At 53.7% G+C, this 16447-nt stretch overlaps 1 protein-coding gene across 1 annotated transcript; it reads left to right on the forward strand.

Moving 5' to 3' along the window:
- The first annotated feature begins 2186 nt into the window (after positions 1-2186).
- Positions 2187-4331, forward strand: TEX44 (testis expressed 44). Its single transcript, XM_027047931.2, has 2 exons — positions 2187-3553; positions 3898-4331. The coding sequence occupies exon 1, from the start codon at positions 2243-2245 to the stop codon at positions 3425-3427; it is 1185 nt and encodes a 394-aa protein (XP_026903732.1). The 5' UTR covers positions 2187-2242; the 3' UTR covers positions 3428-3553; positions 3898-4331.
- Positions 4332-16447: the final 12116 nt, after the last annotated feature.

A 16447-nucleotide genomic window follows, 5' to 3' on the forward strand; every position in this document is an offset into this window, starting at 1 on the left:
CCTGGGTGGCGCAGTCGGTTAAGCGTCCGACTTCAACCAGGTCACGATCTCGCGATCCGTGAGTTCGAGCCCCGCGTCAGGCTCTGGGCTGATGGCTCAGAGCCTGGAGCCTGTTTCCGATTCTGTGTCTCCCTCTCTCTCTGCCCCTCCCCCGTTCATGCTCTGTCTCTCTCTGTCCCAAAAATAAATAAAAAACGTTGAAAAAAAATTAAAAAAAAAAAAAAAGATCTAAATGTGAGACTCGAGGGGCACCTGGGTGGCTCGGTCAGTTAAGCATCAGACTCTTGATCTCGGGTCAGGTCATGATCTCACAGTTCGTGAGTTCCAGCCCCGCACTGGGCTCTGCACTGATGGCACAGAGCCTGCTTGGGATTCTGTCTCTCCCTCTCTCTCTCCACCCCTCACCCACTTGTGCTCTCTAAACAAACTTAACAAAGAAGAAAAAAATAAATGTGAGACCCGAAACCATAACAATCCAAATACACCTCATTCCTTGCAGCATGGATAGACCGAGAATTTTCCAGATCTTTAAGTTCTAGTTCTTTTTAGCTTAACAATTCTCCTTTGGAATTCTACATTAAACAGTAAGAGGAGCCAAGCTGCACCTTCGATACTTTACTTAGAAACTGCTTCAATTTCTTCTGATTTCACCACTCACAGGTTAAGTTCTACCTTCCAGAAGATCCTAACACACTTCAGCCAAGTTCTTTGCCACTTTATAAAGGATCGCCATTCCTCCAGTTTCCAGTAACACGTTCCTTGTTTCCACTTGAGCTCTCATCAAAATGTCTTTACCTTCCATATTTTTCCCAACACGTGGTTCAGGATTATTAGGGGTTCTCTAGGAAGACTGAGGCTTTCTCTCCAGAACTCTCCTTTTCTTTCTGAGCTCTCTCCAGAATCATCCTTAAAGATCTCCAGAGCCGTGGAGACTTTTGTGAGCGTGGGCTCAGACTCTTTCAGCCTCTGCCCGTTCCCCGGTTCCAGAGTGGCATCCACGTGTTTAGGTATTTGCTACAGCAGCCCCCCACTTTTCGGTGCAAATTTCTGTCTAATCCTTTCGGGCTGCTATTACAGAACACCATAGACTGGGGCAGTGGGGTGTGCTTACAAACAACAGATTTTTTTTTAAGTAAACTCTATGCCCAATGTGGGGCTCAAACTCACGACCCACAGATCAAGGGTCACACACTCCACTGACTGAGCCAGCCAGGCGCCCTAACAGAAATTTATTTCTCCCAGTTCTGGAGGCTGGGAAGTCCAAGATCCAGCAATGGGTGGGTTCAGTGTCTGGTGAGGACCTGCTTCCTGGTTTGTAGATTGCCTCCTTCTTGCTGCATTTCACATAGAGCAAGGGGGCCCGGCAGCCGCGAGTGGCCTCTTTGATAAGGGCGCCAATGCTACTCACGAGGGCTCCACCCTCATGACCTAAGCACCTCTCAAAGGCCGCACCTCCAAATACCATTCCACTGGGGAATAACCTCCAACCTATGAGTTTTGGGGTGGGACACAAATGTTCAGTCTATGGTGCCCCACAACCAAACACAGTCATTGCTAGGAACTGCCCAGGCCCTTAGCCTTCATTTATTTCTACTCACCACTGCTGGGAAACTGACTCTCTGCAGAAAGGCTGGCCAAATCAGGGTACCGAGTCACCAGTGTGGACAGAGAGGTGCTGGAGGTGGCTCCTGGCAACATTCATTTACTTTTTTAAAGTTTATTTATTCTGTGTGTGCGTGCGTGCGTGTGTGTGTGAGAGAGAGACAGAGACAGAGACAGACAGAGACAGAGAGAGAGAACAAGTGAGGGAGGGGCAGAGAGAGAGGGAGAGAGAGAATCCCAAGCTGTTAGCACAGAGCCTGACAAGGGCCAGATCCCACAAACCCTGAGATCCTGACCTGAGCCGAAATCAAGAGTCGGACGCTTAACGGACTGAGTCGCCCGGGGGGGCCCCTTACAACATGTATTAAACAACATTGTGTCCCACGACTCCTGTGGGTGCCAGCAGCTGCACCTGTAGACACACGTCCACTTTTTCCCCAAAACATTTGCCCTTCTCTCCTCATATTCCTGCAAACTCAGCCCGCTAGGGCGGCCACTCCAGAGGCTCAGGAGCCGTGCGGTGCAAGCACCTATGACATCGCCAGCTGCCTGCAGCCCCCTGTGACCTCACCACCTGGACAACTTGGCCCCGCAGGGCCGTGGCCACTCCCTCAACCAGCACAAGTGACAGAGGGCCTAGATGACCACCGCACCCTCGGGGGAGGCCAGAGCTCCCAGCATCCCCACACATGGTGACAGCAGGCCCACGGACACTTCAACAGTGGGGTCCCAAAGTCAGGAGCCCCTCCTTGCAGATGTCCCAACGGCTAACGGTGCCACCGTATCACCTGAACAGCAGGATGTAGATCAGGCCTCCATTGAGCAGGTCACCTCCCGGTCCTCATCAGAATCTGGGGACAAGGACAAACATGAAGCTGCTGTAGGGGACAGCCAGGAGCCTAAGGAGGCCACGGCCCTGCTTGACCACCAGGCCTCAAACGCTCCACAGATGCCCACAAGCTCCCAGGACCCAGCGTGGGAGGGACTGGTGCAAAATGCAAGCATGTCTCTGAGTCCTCAGACCTCCCAACGAGACCCCCTGGGGGAAGAAGAGACCCCACAAATGTCGGGTACCCCGGACAGTGACCAAGAATTAGCTCCAACTATGGCAGCTGCTAAGGCACAGTTCCCCGGAAAGGACACTCAGCCCGCTGTGAGCTCTGCAGACTCGGGTGGTCAGGAGGACACTGAGACCACGGGCACCACCACCACCACTGAAGGAGGGACTCTTGAGGGGGAACCTGAGGGTCCAGAGACCTTGAACTCTGACACTGAAGCTTTGACTACCGCTGAGTCCCAGGGAGGGACTGAGGGGGATTTGGTGGGCGGCTCAGAATATCTGCAGGCTGAGCAGCTCCCGCCCGCACGAGGAGGCAGTGCCCCCCCTTCGCCTGGCCCCCGCGAGGTGGCCCCGGGGAGGAGGCCCCTGGACGTCAGCCTTTATACGGCCAATGAGGACAACAGCTATATGCGCTCCATGACCAGCCTGCTGGGCGGAGGTGAGGGGTCCATCAGCTCCCTGGCAGATATCCTAGTGTGGTCTGAGACCACCATGGGCATGGCCACGGCCTTCCTGGCTTCTGGCCACAGCTCCGCGACAGACGTGCTGCAGAGCAGCGGGCCCAGCCTGCGCTCTGTCTCCAGCATCCTGGGGAATACCTTCTCCTCTGGGCTGATGACAGGGACTGGCTCGGCCCTGCTCTCTGTCACCCACATGCTGGAGACGGTGGAGCAGAGGACTATAGGGGGCATCCGCTCGGCCATGCGCTACCTGATCAGCCACCTCAGCCCACGCCGGGCCCCTGCCAGACCAGACCCTGACTAGAGGCTACGAAGGGAGCCCCAAAGGACCGGCTCAGCAACCTCCCGAGAGCCTGGGACCCGCATGCCCCTGCTGCCTCGCCCACCCCTGCCCGGGCTGGCTCTCCCCAGATCAGGCAATAAATCACTGGTGAGCGTTTATTTTCTAAGCGCAGAAAGGTGTCCCCCGAGGGCTTCCCGGGCTGTCCGATTCAGGGGCTGGAGGTTGAAGTCCAGAAAGAGAAGAGCTTGGCAGGGCTGGGGGGCCAGGCGTGGGGGTCTCAGACTTACAAACATTGATCCTAGAGGGACCCCCACCCACTTAAGTGTGTTCCTGAGGAAGTGAGGCCGGACCCTTCCCCAGGGCCTTGCTGGGCTCTCCAAGGGGGACTGAGAATAGAGTCAGACCAGTGTGAACTGAGGTTCACACCCCAGGGCTCTTACTCATCCGGGGCAAGTCAGTTTGCCCTCTGAACCTCTGATTTTCACCTACAGGATGGATAACGAATCCACATCGTGAAGAGGTTATGAGGCATGAGGGGAACAATGCAGGGCTTAACACAGGGTGCCTGGCACTTAACAAGCTCACACAGTTCAGCTGCCATCATGATTATCCTCCAGCGGTCTGGGGACATGGTGGGAACAGGGATCTAGTAGGGTGACCGACCATCCGTGTTTGCCTGAGGGTTGGTCTGAACTAAGAGGGTTCCTGGGAGGTGGGACTTTCAGATTTAAAACCAGGAAAACCCCAGGGCACCTGGGTGGCTCAGTCAGTTAAGGGTCAGACTTTGGCTCAGGTCATGATCTTTTAGTTCGTGAGTTCAAGTCCCGTGTCAGGCCCTGTGCTGCAGCTCAGAGCCTGGAGCCTGCTTTGGATTCAGTGTCTCCCTCTCTCTCTCTGCCCCTCCCCTGCTCATGCTCTCTCTCTCTCTTTCTCTCTCTCAAAAATAAATAAACATTAAGAACAATTAAAAAAAAAAAAGATATTCCTGCTTCTCTTGAGAAACCTAAGAGCCTTATTTCTTCAGAGCAACCAGTAGCCGAGCTGTCCTGTCTAGAGGGACCACCCCTGGCCTGTATCCGTGATTGATGTCACCTGCCTGAGCCCAGAGGCGCCCCTTTGCCACCCCGCCCCTGCAGATCACCCCAGGCCCCAAGGGGATGCCAAGACAAACCAGGCGTGTCTACCCCCTTTTCTCAAGGAGCTGCCACGTGCTGTAGGTGAGCTAGGAGATGTCCTCATAGTGAGAGCAAAGAATTCGGAGGAGGAAGACTGTCGATCCAGATCCCAGTAATCAGGGTCTTCCGGAGAATCAACCGAGTCAGACCTGGGAAGAGAGGAAAGGGAGCGTCCACCCCGACAGAGGGGAGAGGAACAAAAGCTGGGGCAGGTGTGAGGCCTGCTTAGCTGGGGAGCAGCTCAACCTGACCAGAGCCCAGAGCAACAGTTGAGCCCGGCAAGTGCCGCTGTCTGGCAGGCACCGCTAGAGACAGACCGCGGAGGTGAATGAAAGATTGGAAGGGACAGAAACCAAACTCGACCCAGATCAGGTGAAGGGATTAGATGCAAGGCACGAGCGCCAAGGGGGCGCGGCTGGCCCTGGGCTCAGCCTGGCCCTCAGGGCTCTGTCTCTGCAGCTCCGCCCGCCTGTGCAGGCTCCATTCAGAGGCGGCTCAACCTCCTTCCCGGAAAGACAGAGGCCCTTGTTCTCGCAAGCTCCAGTAGGAGAGGCCCAAAGGAGGACAGCGCCCGGTTTGGCTCCCTTGCTCTCTCTCGCACCAATCACGGAGGCTTTGGAAATGAAATACCTGGCCTGGGCCTCGCGTCCGTCCATCGGGGTGGGGTTCGGGGGAGGCGGGGTCAGCCCCGTCGCGGAGGTTCCCCCACAGGAAGGGCTGCTGGGCCTGTTTTGTGTGTCAGAGCTGGCAGCATTGTAAAGAGTGTGGCCTTGGGGGCCAGGCTGCCTCGAATCCTGCTCTGCGTCCCACTAACTCATCTCCCTGTGCCTCAGTTTCCTCATCTGTAAAATGTCAATAACAGTGTCTACTGCATCGGGCTGCTCTGAGGATTACATGAGCTAAGGAGTCAAGTGCATAGAACAGCGCCTGGCGCGTAGCTGAGCGCTCTGTGTTAGCAATCATTGTGATTATTATGACAGAGGGTTCTGTGCAGCTCCTGCCAAGGGCAGACTTCCCCCGCTCCTTCCAGCTCCCTCTTTGCTGCGGGATAAACAGTTGTGTTGGCAAATCCTCCTGGCAACACGTCTCCTCTGTAGGTGGAACCCCCCTCCCCCAGGCATCCAGGTGCTAAGACACCTGGGGAAAAGGTCAGGGCTGCACATGGGGGCTGAGGACTCCAACACGGATGGAAGTGGGTGCACCGCAGCTCCGGACAAGATGGCCAGAGTGAGAAAGGAAAGGCCCCATTCCACAGGCAAGAGGAAGCCGTTCCTAGGACACAGGTCAGCAAGCAGGAGTGGTCCAGCCCATCACGGCCATGGATGAAAACTGAACAAGGAGAGTGCTACCGGGAAGGGAGAGGGAACGGAAGGTGGTGTGTAAGGGGGAAAAGAATGAGTAGTCGTCAGAATAATGGGGTGGCTGTATGTATTCTTTGATGGTGAGGACTCAGGCATAGACAAAGTTATTAATTCACCCCTGAAAAGCTAGCGCCCCCTCGCTCTTTCTCATTTATGCGCTGGGGCTAACACCTGACAACCATCCGTGCTTCTCCAGGATCAACAACCATCTTTCTGGGTGTGTACTGCCACTGAGAGACCCGTCTGTAAGCAGAGGTTCTGCTTAAAGAGACATTTAGGCTGGGCGAAGAGCCAGCGGGCAGACACGACATCCCGACATCTGAGCCCGGCAGGGGCTTGGCTAAGGGAAGGGCACCAACGAGTCCCGGCAGGCAGCATAAGAGACACTGTGGCCTCTCCCCGGGGCACGGTGGGCACTGTGATGGGCCACCCAATCTCCTTCAATGAAGGACTTGTCCCCCCAGCTGCTGGGAGCGTTGGCAGTGCCCAGCCTTCGGTGCTGACCCCCTTTCAGAGGGCCGCCACCCATCGTCGTGGCCAGGTCCGTGCCAGAATCTAAGGCCTGACTGTCCAACTCCAGCTCCAGAGTGCCCATGGGGCTGGCCGGGGTGAGCTGGGGTTTGCATTATAGACTCCATTCCCCTCCGCCCAATCTGGCTCAGAGCCTGTGTTCCAGAGAACCCAACCTGTGACCACAGGCTGTTTTCTTTCCCATCGGAGATGTGTGTGTGTGTGTGTGTGTGTGTGTGTGTGTGTGTGTGTGCGCGCACGCGCGCGCGCGTTTGCGGAGAGGTGGGGGAGGACCTACAAATTCAAACTGTGGGAAAAGTTCAAAGATCTTTTTATTATGTTTATTTATTTATTTTTGAGAGAGAGAGAGAAAGAGACAGAGCACAAGCAGGGGAGGGGCATAGAGAGGGAGAGAAAGAATCCCAAGCAGGCTGCCAGGGCAGAGCCAGATGTGGGACTCAAACTCACCATCTGTGAGATCATGACCTGAGCTGAAATCAAGAGTCAGAGGCTCAGCCGACTGAGCCACCGAGGTACCCCCAAAGATCTTTTTAAAAAGAATCTTCATTGTAAGAAAAGTTAAGAAATTTGAGGCCATCTTGAGAATGGTAAAAAAAAAAAAAAAAAAAAAAAAAAAAAGCTAAATCTTTGTCAGTGCTTTTACTTGTTTTGGAAGGACAATAATATTGTTTAGTCTACAGCCACTTGTCTAACTGGTTAAAGTCACCATGTGCTTGTGGTCAAGTTTATAGGTTTGGCTGGGTGAGGCACAGATTCTATCCAGGAAAGAGTGTCTCCAAAAGAAAGTGACCATAGATAAGGGCAGTTCCCACAGTGGGATGTAACAAGGTGTAAAGATAAACTAAGGTCTTTAGTACACATTTACTTATTTAAATGAAACACTGGATCCTCTCTGGGCTGGAAGGAAGCCCCGTATGTTGTTAGGCTGTCTGGATCTTCAGCTTCTAGTCCCTAAGAGTGGAAGTGCGCCCTCTGCTGGAGAGAAGGCACCACTGACCTGTGCCCGGAGGGCCCAAAGCTGAGCCTTGACAATGTTCACTGGGGGATTTGAGACACATTCAGGAGCGAGGCGGGGGTTAACAGAAAATTTTCTCCACTCACAACACTTCTGACATCAAATGCGTGGCTTTTCCACACGAAACAGTTCTCCAATTCCCTGCAGACACCCACCTGGGTGGCCAACAATTCAATTCTGGCACTAACCTGAGTTAGCACAAACCCTACAGGTTAAGGGCTCAGTCTCACCAGATTGCCCCGCTTCAGATGCCAATCCCAAGGAGCGGGTCCCGAGGTACCCGCACTTCGGTCTGATGTGGCTACAAATCTGGGATTCCCTCATTCCCTCCTCCGGTCGGATAATTGTCTACAATAACTCACAGAGCTCGGAAAGACAGGATCACTGCTTTATTACAAGGGATATAAGAAAGGATACAAATGAACAACCAGATGAAGAGGTATATATACGGCAAGGTCCAGAAGGGTCTCGAGCACAAGAGTTTCTGTCTCCCAGAAGTTAGGGTGTACCACCCTCCTGACACGTGGATGTTTTCACCAGCCCAGAAGCTCTTCAAACTCTTTTGTTTAGAGTTTCTTATGGAAGTTCCATTATGTAGGCATGACTGATTAAATCACTAGCCATTAACCCAATCTCCAGACCCTCTCCTCTCCCCAGAGGTCAGGGGACGGGAGGGGTTGCTGGAAGTTTCAACTTTTTTTTTTTTTTTTAGTTTATTTATTTGTTTTTATTTTTTTTAATGTTTATTTTTGAGAGAGAGAGAGAAACATAGTATGAGCAGGGGAAGGGCAGAGAGACAGAGAGGGAGACACAGAATCTGAAGCAGGCTCCAGGCTCTAAGCTGTCAGCATAGAGCCTGACGTGAGGCTCCAACTCAACTCACCCTGAGATCACGACCTGAGGTGAAGTCAGCTCCTTAACCCTTAACCACTTAACCGACTGAGCCACCCAGGCACCCCTGAAAGGGGCATATTATGAATAACAAAAGATGCTCCTCTCACCCCTAACACTCAGGAAATTCCAAGAGTTTTAGAAGTTCTCTGCCAGGAAGCCGACAGGGGCGAGGAAGAGTCCAAATATATATTTCTTATTATATCAATGTTCAGAATAAACCCTAAGGTACCAACAATCAAGCTGACTCAGGCTGGAAATGTGTCCCTAGGAAGATCTTAGGAACAAAGGCAGGAGGACAGAGGAGGACAGGCCCTCCAGCTGGAGTCACTGCCAGAGCCCAACATCATGGCAACGTTGGTAGAACAGTGTACTATGACTCAGACCTCAGAAGGCCCAGAGTCCTCCAGAAAGGATCCCACCATGGCAAAGGCCTTCAACGGCAGGGCCTGGCTGAGCAGTACCCCCTGGAAGAGCAGTACCCCCTGAACCTGCACCTAGAAGCCAGCCGGCCCACCCTCTGGAGCCCTCAAGTGGACCCTGAGGCACTAGATGAAGGTCCCACTGTCTTCCAGCCTGTTTCCTCATCTATAAAATGGGTCTCCCATTTGCCTCACAGGGATGCTAAAATCAATAATGCATCTTTTTAAAAATAGCATTTAATGGTGCATGTGACAAACGTCAGTTGTCTCCCTTCTGTGGGGTTCTCTGCATTGTCTGTGTATTGATCGGGAGTCTCTTAATTGGAAGTGACAGAAACCAGCCCCAAGTAGCTTACTTAGGCACAAACAGATTGATGGGCTAGGTAGAGAAGGGCTAGGAAGGAACTGGCTTTGGAGATGCCTGGTGTCAGGGACTCAAAGCTGCCAGGAGTCCATTGCTTATGCCCCCTACCTCCCCTGGCAACTCTGCTCTCCTCCAGGCTTTTGCTCCTTGCAGGGAACATGGCTCCTGGAGGCTCCTGGAGTCCCACAGGCTTGTACTTCTGAGACTAAAAGGAAAGTTGTTTCCCTGCTCCTGCCTGATAAATCCTAGGGGTCAGTGTTCTGGTTAACCTAGCCTGGATCACATGTTGGAAAGGCCTTCCTCACGCAGAGTTCCCGGGACCTCCGGAGCACCCGGAGCTGTGTCCCTCCCAGAGAGGAGGAGGGAGAGGAGGCTAAGGAAGCCTGTCCCCTCTCCTAGGTCCCTCACTGCAGGTTGCAGTGCTCTGCAACTAAAGGCCCGCAGCAGATTATAATCACCTTTCCCACCAGTATGTGACCCTTCGACCCACAATCAAGTTTCCTTTGACCATGTGCTTTGGAAAGATCTGAGGCCTTCTTAAGTGTACTCCCTCTAACTCTACGAATTAAAAAAAAAAAAAAAATTCCTTTGCATCTCTAAATTTTAAATATCAACCAATGAGGAAAAGGGATTCACTTGCAACGCCTGATTTTGCTTCTGGCCACCTGCATGTTATTAGGACTTGTCAAAATACAGTTTGGGGTGAGGAAAAACTCCTCCCACAGGTGGCCTTCACCACAGCGAACCTGAACAAGATAAGCAAGGCCCTCCAGCAAGAGGAGGTAGTTGGGATTACCCTTGGCCAAAGACGGGTCGGTTGAGGCAGACCAGGTCAGGGCATGGTGGCAGATTACTGCCGGCCCCCGCATGGTTCTGGGCTTTGGGTTCCAGCACTTTACTATCTGCCTTGACGTGAAACAGAGACGGGAGATGCTGCAGCCTGACAAGGCCCGCACCAGACTCCGCGCAAGGTGCTCAGACAGGCCCCTCCCTCCCCACTCCCCGCACCCAGAGGCGGCCCCGGTCAGACTGCAGCCAGGGCAAGGAGGTGAATGTCACACGGACGTCAGGGGGGGGAAGGCACGGGAGTGGGAGAGCGAACCAGGGATGGGAGCAGAGTGGCGTGAGCAGGGCCCAGTGTCTCCTCCCCCAAGGCAGGTGGCCAAGCGAGGGAGAGATTTCCTGGGCGACCGAGGGGGGAGGGGGGGATGAAAACGCCCCGACCGCCACCTGCTCCTCGTGGCCAGAGCAGGAGCCCAGGTTGTGGGGCCTGGTGAGAAACGAGACGAGCGGAAAACTGGGGCAGTCAGACGGGGTGACGGCAAACAAAGGCCTCTCTCTGCGAGAGAAACGCCGGCTGGCTGAGGGTCGCATTCAGGCCACGCGGGGCCCTCGCGGGCGGCGCCGTTTCCTCCGCTGGGGCCGGTCCCCTTCCGCCGGGGTCGCGCGGTGGGCACAGCTCCGGGGCGGGACAGAGGGCGCCGCCCGGCGGGCGAGGGGCGGCGAGGACAGCCACCGCCCCGCCCCGCCGTGTCCCTGGCGACCGAGGCCTCAGCGCCCGGGCGGGGGCCTTCGGAGGGTGAGTCTACGCCGGTTGCTACGCAACGGCCCGGTGACGTCAGGCGATTGAGTTTGGTTCCCAAGGTAACTGGCCGGGCAGCTGGGCCGGGAACTATTTGTGTCTGTCCCCAGAGGGGCTGCGGAGCCTCCGGGGTCTGGCGCAGCGGAGGAAATGCGCTGCTGGCCGGCGGGCAGGCGGGGGACAGAACACAGAGGCCCTTTCAGCTCTCGGAGCCGGCGACCCAGGCGGGGCGGCGTCTGCGCCCTACGGGAGGACGCCCCTCCTCCGCTCCCCGCCGCCCCGGTTTTCTCCCCACTCCTGCGGGGGAGGCCCCTGGACCGCCAGGCTTTGTCCTACTTCTAAACGCTCCCCTGGGTAAACCCTAGGAAGAAAGGGGCCTCTGTTTGCAGCAGCCCGGCCCGCACCGCCACCCTCACTGCACACAGTAGGCGCTCAGCACGGCATTCCCATGGGACTGTGGACATTCTGCCCTTTCAGAGCTGCCAGACGCCTCCAGCACTCACAACCCCGTGTCAGGTTCTGATCTCGAGCGCCCCGGTACCTGTCCTCCTTGCCCTGGTGAGCACATCAGCAGACCGGCTCCATATTTAGGGGGCCACGATGCAAAAATAAAGTGAGAGGCCCCTTGTTCAAAAGTGACTGAGGGACAATGTAGGAAACAGACCCCAATCCTGCCCACTGAGGACGAACTGCAAGAGAGTGAAAGTACATGGGTAAACTGAGGCAAGTGGCCCCAGTCACGGAGGAGAGAGGATAAAGTTCAAATCTGGAGTGGAAGAAGTGAGCGACAAGACACAGCGGGACCAGAAAGACCAGCAGGTGCACAAAATAAAGCAGTGACCTACATCTGGGCCTGAGAGCTGGCAGCAGGTTGCCTGGGGGACCCCCAGGGCGTCGGGGCGCTGTAACTGGGTCTCCGGACTAAGGCGGTGCAGTCTGGCCAGGCCTCTCGGGCTCTCCCTTCCTCACCGCACCTGTTGCGGTGGATAACATGGAGCCTCTCACAGTCCGTCTCCAGGGAGCCACCATCACCTCCTCCAGCAGGGGGGCCAGGCCAGGCTGGCCCCGGGGATGTGGATATCCAGGTCCAGGTCTCAGAGACCGGGTGTGCATGCATCGACATCCAGACCAGCTGTTTCCCCAGGAGCCAGGGCATGCTCTGCCTGTCCCACCCCAGGGAGGCATCTGCCCCATCCCTGTAAACCTTCACTTCTTGTCAGCAGTCTGACAGCTGACCAGGGGCTCTGAGGACTGGAGGCATCTGGTATCTCTTGAAGAGCAGCCGCAAGGCCTTCTTTCCAGGGCAGTGAATTCCCACAACCTGATCCTCACTTGCGAAAAGCCTGCAACCCTTGTCTTCTCTCCTCTCTGTGAAGCAGGCTCCGTAATCCCAGTTTCACACACAGGATGGGTTCTAGAATGCCCCCTCCCCCAGTCTCACCTCCAGATTTGCCAGACTCTCCCAGAGGATACCTTGAGAACTGGCTCTGGGCCTAGGAACCAGAGCTGGTGAGCAGAACCGGCGACATAATGTGCGGGGCCTAGGGCAGAGTGAAAATGCAAGGCCCCTTGTTCAAAAAGTGTTGAGAAGGTCAAGATGGGAGGGTGTCTGGCTGGCTCAGTCAAAAGAGCATGTGACTCCTGATCTCAGGGTCATGAGTTCGAGCCCTATGTTAGGTGCAGAGATTACTTAAAAATGCGTAAGTACGGGGCGCCTGGGTGGCGCAGTCGGTTAAGCGTCCGACTTCAGCCATGTCACGATCTCGCGGTCCATGAGTTCGAGCCCCGCGTCAGGCTCTGGGCTGATGGCTCGGAGCCTGGAGCCTGTTTCCGATTCTGTGTCTCCCTCTCTCTCTCTGCCCCTCCCCCGTTCGTGCTCTGTCTCTCTCTGTCCCAAAAATAAATAAACGTTGAAAAAAAAAATTTAAAAAAAAAAATGCGTAAGTAAACTTGGGGCACCAGGGTGGCTCAGTTGGTTAAGCCTCCGACTTTGGCTCAGGTCATGATCTCACAGTTTGTGGCTTCCAGCCCCTCATCGGGCTCTGCTGACAGCCCAGAGCCTGGAGCCTACTGTGGATTCAGTGTCTCCCTCTCTCTCTGCCCCTCTCCTGCTCATACTCTGTCTGTCTCTCTCTGTCTCTCAAAAATAAAAAAACACTGAAAATAAATAAACTTAAAAAAAAATTAATGCCAAGATGGTGACAACAGACATGAGACCAAGCATGGGGCCCTGTATGGCTGCATAGGTTGCACACTCACAAAACCTGCCCCGCCCAGCTGGCAAGTCCTAGACACCAAGTAAACCTCCTTCCTGCACAGAATCTATCTGTTCCCTCTGTCAAGGTCCATCTGTTGGCCTCTCCCCACACTGCGGCCAGCCACTTACTTCCGGGGGCACTTTCCCACCCATCCATTCAACACAATCTGGGCACCTACGGGGTCCTCAGGCCCACCAGATATCGCAATGGGGATGTGCCCATTGCTTTCCCATCAAAGGACCAAAGTCATAGAATACTTCCAGAAATGTTCATTTATGCAAATGCTGGATGTTTGGTTCTCTATTTTCGGCTGAAGAACGCTTGCTCTTGAAAAAATAGATAAGGATAGATAAGCATCTCTGTAAGATGATGAAATATGAAATGTAGCAGCTGATTGATGAGGGTTTGGCACTAAACAACATTAAAACAATATAAAAGAACAGAAGTCAAGGGTGTGTTTGCAGCCTCTTAAGGTCCAGGTCACGCCCATGATTCATCTCACTCTGCCCTCAGGGAACCGGGGGAGGGAAATTCTGCCACAGCCCATTAGGTTTAGTTCACCCTGGGATCAGATCCTGCAGTGGGAGCTCCCCGGGGATCAGCTGAACCTGCACCCCCTCTTCTCTCTCTGCTTGCTCCTGCCACCTTCCCGACCCTTCCACAGATGTGACCCCAGGAGAGCTCCCTGATAAACTTCCTGTACGCTAGTCTATGAAGTCTCCTCTCACCCTGGGAGGCACCCATGGGCCCCGCCCACCTACTTAAATGCCCTATAACAGCTGTTCTTTCATTCATTCCAAAGACCTTCACTGAAGACCTACTATGCACCAGATGCTGTTCTAGGTGCTGGGGGTAAAGCAGAATAAGGCAGGCAAACACCTGTGCCCTCATGGAGCAGACATAAAGCAACCAAAAATACAAAGCCATAACATCGAACTTAGAAGTTCTATTTTAAAAAACCAACAGAATGATACCGTAGAGAATATCTGATCTGAGCCAGGGGCAGCTACTTTAGATCAAATTTCCTTTGGGTCAAGAAAGTTCTCTCTGAGGAGGCAATAAGAGGCCAGGCACTCACCAGTTTGAAGGACAAGCATCAACCAGGCAAATTCAAAGGCTCTCAGGTAGGAAGTTGGGATGTTGGGTTCAAAGCAACAAAAGGTGAGTCTAGAATAAACCGAGTGATGGAAGAGGAGGTCAGAGGCAAGGCCAGATGATGCAGGGCCTGGAAGAAGAATCCAGAAGAATTCAGCTTTTATTCTAAGTGAGGTGGGAGCCATTGGGCAGTTTTAAGCAGGGCAGTTATGGGATCTTTACCTATTTAAAGCATCATTCTGGCTACTTGGGGAGAATGGATTCACTACACAAACCACCTGCTGTTTGGCACATGTTTGCCCTTTGACCTAATTGTTACTAACCACCATTTGCGCAATAGCCTCTCTATTGCTGGAGGCCAGTCCTTGGACTTGTTTGGAACCCCACACTGCCTTGCACTGAGTAGGCGCTCAGTAAATATTTAGAGGCCAACCAGATGACACTTTTGTGTCTGCAGTGATCTTCTGGAGTCTTGCTTCTCGGACCAGCATCAGTACCACCTGGTAGCTTACAGGGAAGATAGAATCCCAGGCCCCACCCAGAACGTCTAAATCAGAATCTGCAATTTAAGAAGATCCCCCAGAAATCCGAAGGCATGGTAATGTTTGAGAAGCTCGTATAAAAAAGAGTAGAATAACTGGAGGGCCAGACAAGGAGGTTGGGGGGGGGAGGGGGGGGCTGGAGGTGAGCCAGGAGGTGAACCCAGGTGAGCACAGTGGGCTCACTTGGGAAGTCTCCCATAAAAGTGGCAATGGCCCTGAGTCACTGAGTCTGAGAGGAGCTGGGACCAGTAATACAGCTCACACTTATTTGGTGCTTTCTATACGTCAGACACTGGTTTCTCAATCTTTTCCATGCATTAATCATTTAGTCTTCACAACAGTCCTATAAAGTGGTACGATGACAGTCACCGTGCCCATACTGCAGATGAAGAAACCGAGGCCCGGTGAGGTTAACGTTATTCCAGAATCTTCAGCAGGTATACATGCATGTGTCCGCACCGGGTATTTATGGCAGAGTGTGTTCTGATTGGTCCCTGCCTGCCCTCCTGATTATTCAATGTTTTGAACGTCGCCGTGGTTACAGAGCTGGAAGGAAGAAGCAGGATCCAAACTAGTCCACTGTGCTGGAGCTACACTCTAAACCACTATCCTCTATACATCTAGTGCCATCACCGCCCAGAAACGGCACTCCTCAGGGACAAGTAATGTGTGTCAAAGTATTTTGCAAGCTATAAAACCCAGTATGAATGCCAAGTGCATAGACTCCTCCAGAGAGAGAAGCCTGTTAAAGCTGGAGTAGCTGGGCCGCCAGAGGTCAGAGGAGAGGTTGCGGTGGGGAAACAGCATTTTCTCTGCTTACTCCAGGGGGAAACTGAGTCAGAAGGAACAGCCTTCCTGAGTGGAGCCCCCACGATCAGCCCTTGGGAGGCTCTAATTTGCCAGAAACCCCAGGCAATAACCACGTTAGCCTGGGCGTGTCTTCACGGACCGACTGGACCCTCCTGATGCTGACCACTAGAGGGCGCTGCTCCCCAGCCTTCGTCCCACCGGACCCCACTTGCTCGCAAGAAACTAGAACTTGGAAGGGGTCCTCGTGAACAAGCACCACGGACTTTGAGAAGTGGAAAAGGAGGAAAGGAAAGATGGAAGGGGAACTTATACACACTTTCGATACCCCAAAACACTCTGGTGCGGGAGCTCTTGTTCCCATTTTACAGATGAGGAATTTGAGGGCCAAAGATATTGGATAAGATCCCCCAAATCAGGAAGCTAGGGAGAAGCAGAGCTGGGTCATCTGATTTAAACCTCAGTTCCCAAAGGGACCACAGGTAGGTGTCAGCTCATCTGACCCTGTCATGTCGCTGGTGTCCCTGCTTCTGTTGACCCTGCATTCTGATTGGTGGCCGCAATCACTACCTCGCTCTGTTCCAGGCTATGTTCCGGCAACAATTCCAACAGCCAGCCCTCATAAAAAAGGCCCTTTCTTGAAACTTGAAGTCATGGTCTCCTGCTTCATTGCCCTCTGGCCTTCAGGGACCCCCATCTGCCACCCCAACACAGCAGCCTCCGATTTTGGCAGATTCTGGGTTGCCTCTGATCCTTAACCTTCTGATCCTAGCCTCAAATTCTACGTTCCTTCCGCACCCCAGGAACCCCACAGGTTCAGGCGTTGCCCCCTGGCACCCCACGGCAGGTAGCAGCACAAATAAACACGGGGACATTTGACCAAGAAAAGCCTGGGGTTGGGGCCAAAGTTTTTTTGTTTTTTTTTTTTTCCTCAGCTCCCACCAACTCCTTTTATGGCCTCTGGGTCCAGTTCCTTCTTCATAATAAGTCAGAGCTGG

Source organism: Acinonyx jubatus, chromosome C1, assembly GCF_027475565.1.
Source record: "Acinonyx jubatus isolate Ajub_Pintada_27869175 chromosome C1, VMU_Ajub_asm_v1.0, whole genome shotgun sequence".
Classification (NCBI taxonomy): domain Eukaryota; kingdom Metazoa; phylum Chordata; class Mammalia; order Carnivora; family Felidae; genus Acinonyx; species Acinonyx jubatus.

Excerpts from the sequence above, each read along its gene's own strand:
- TEX44 (XM_027047931.2), top strand. The coding sequence starts at position 2,243 with ATGACCACCGCACCCTCGGGGGAGGCCAGAGCTCCCAGCATCCCCACA.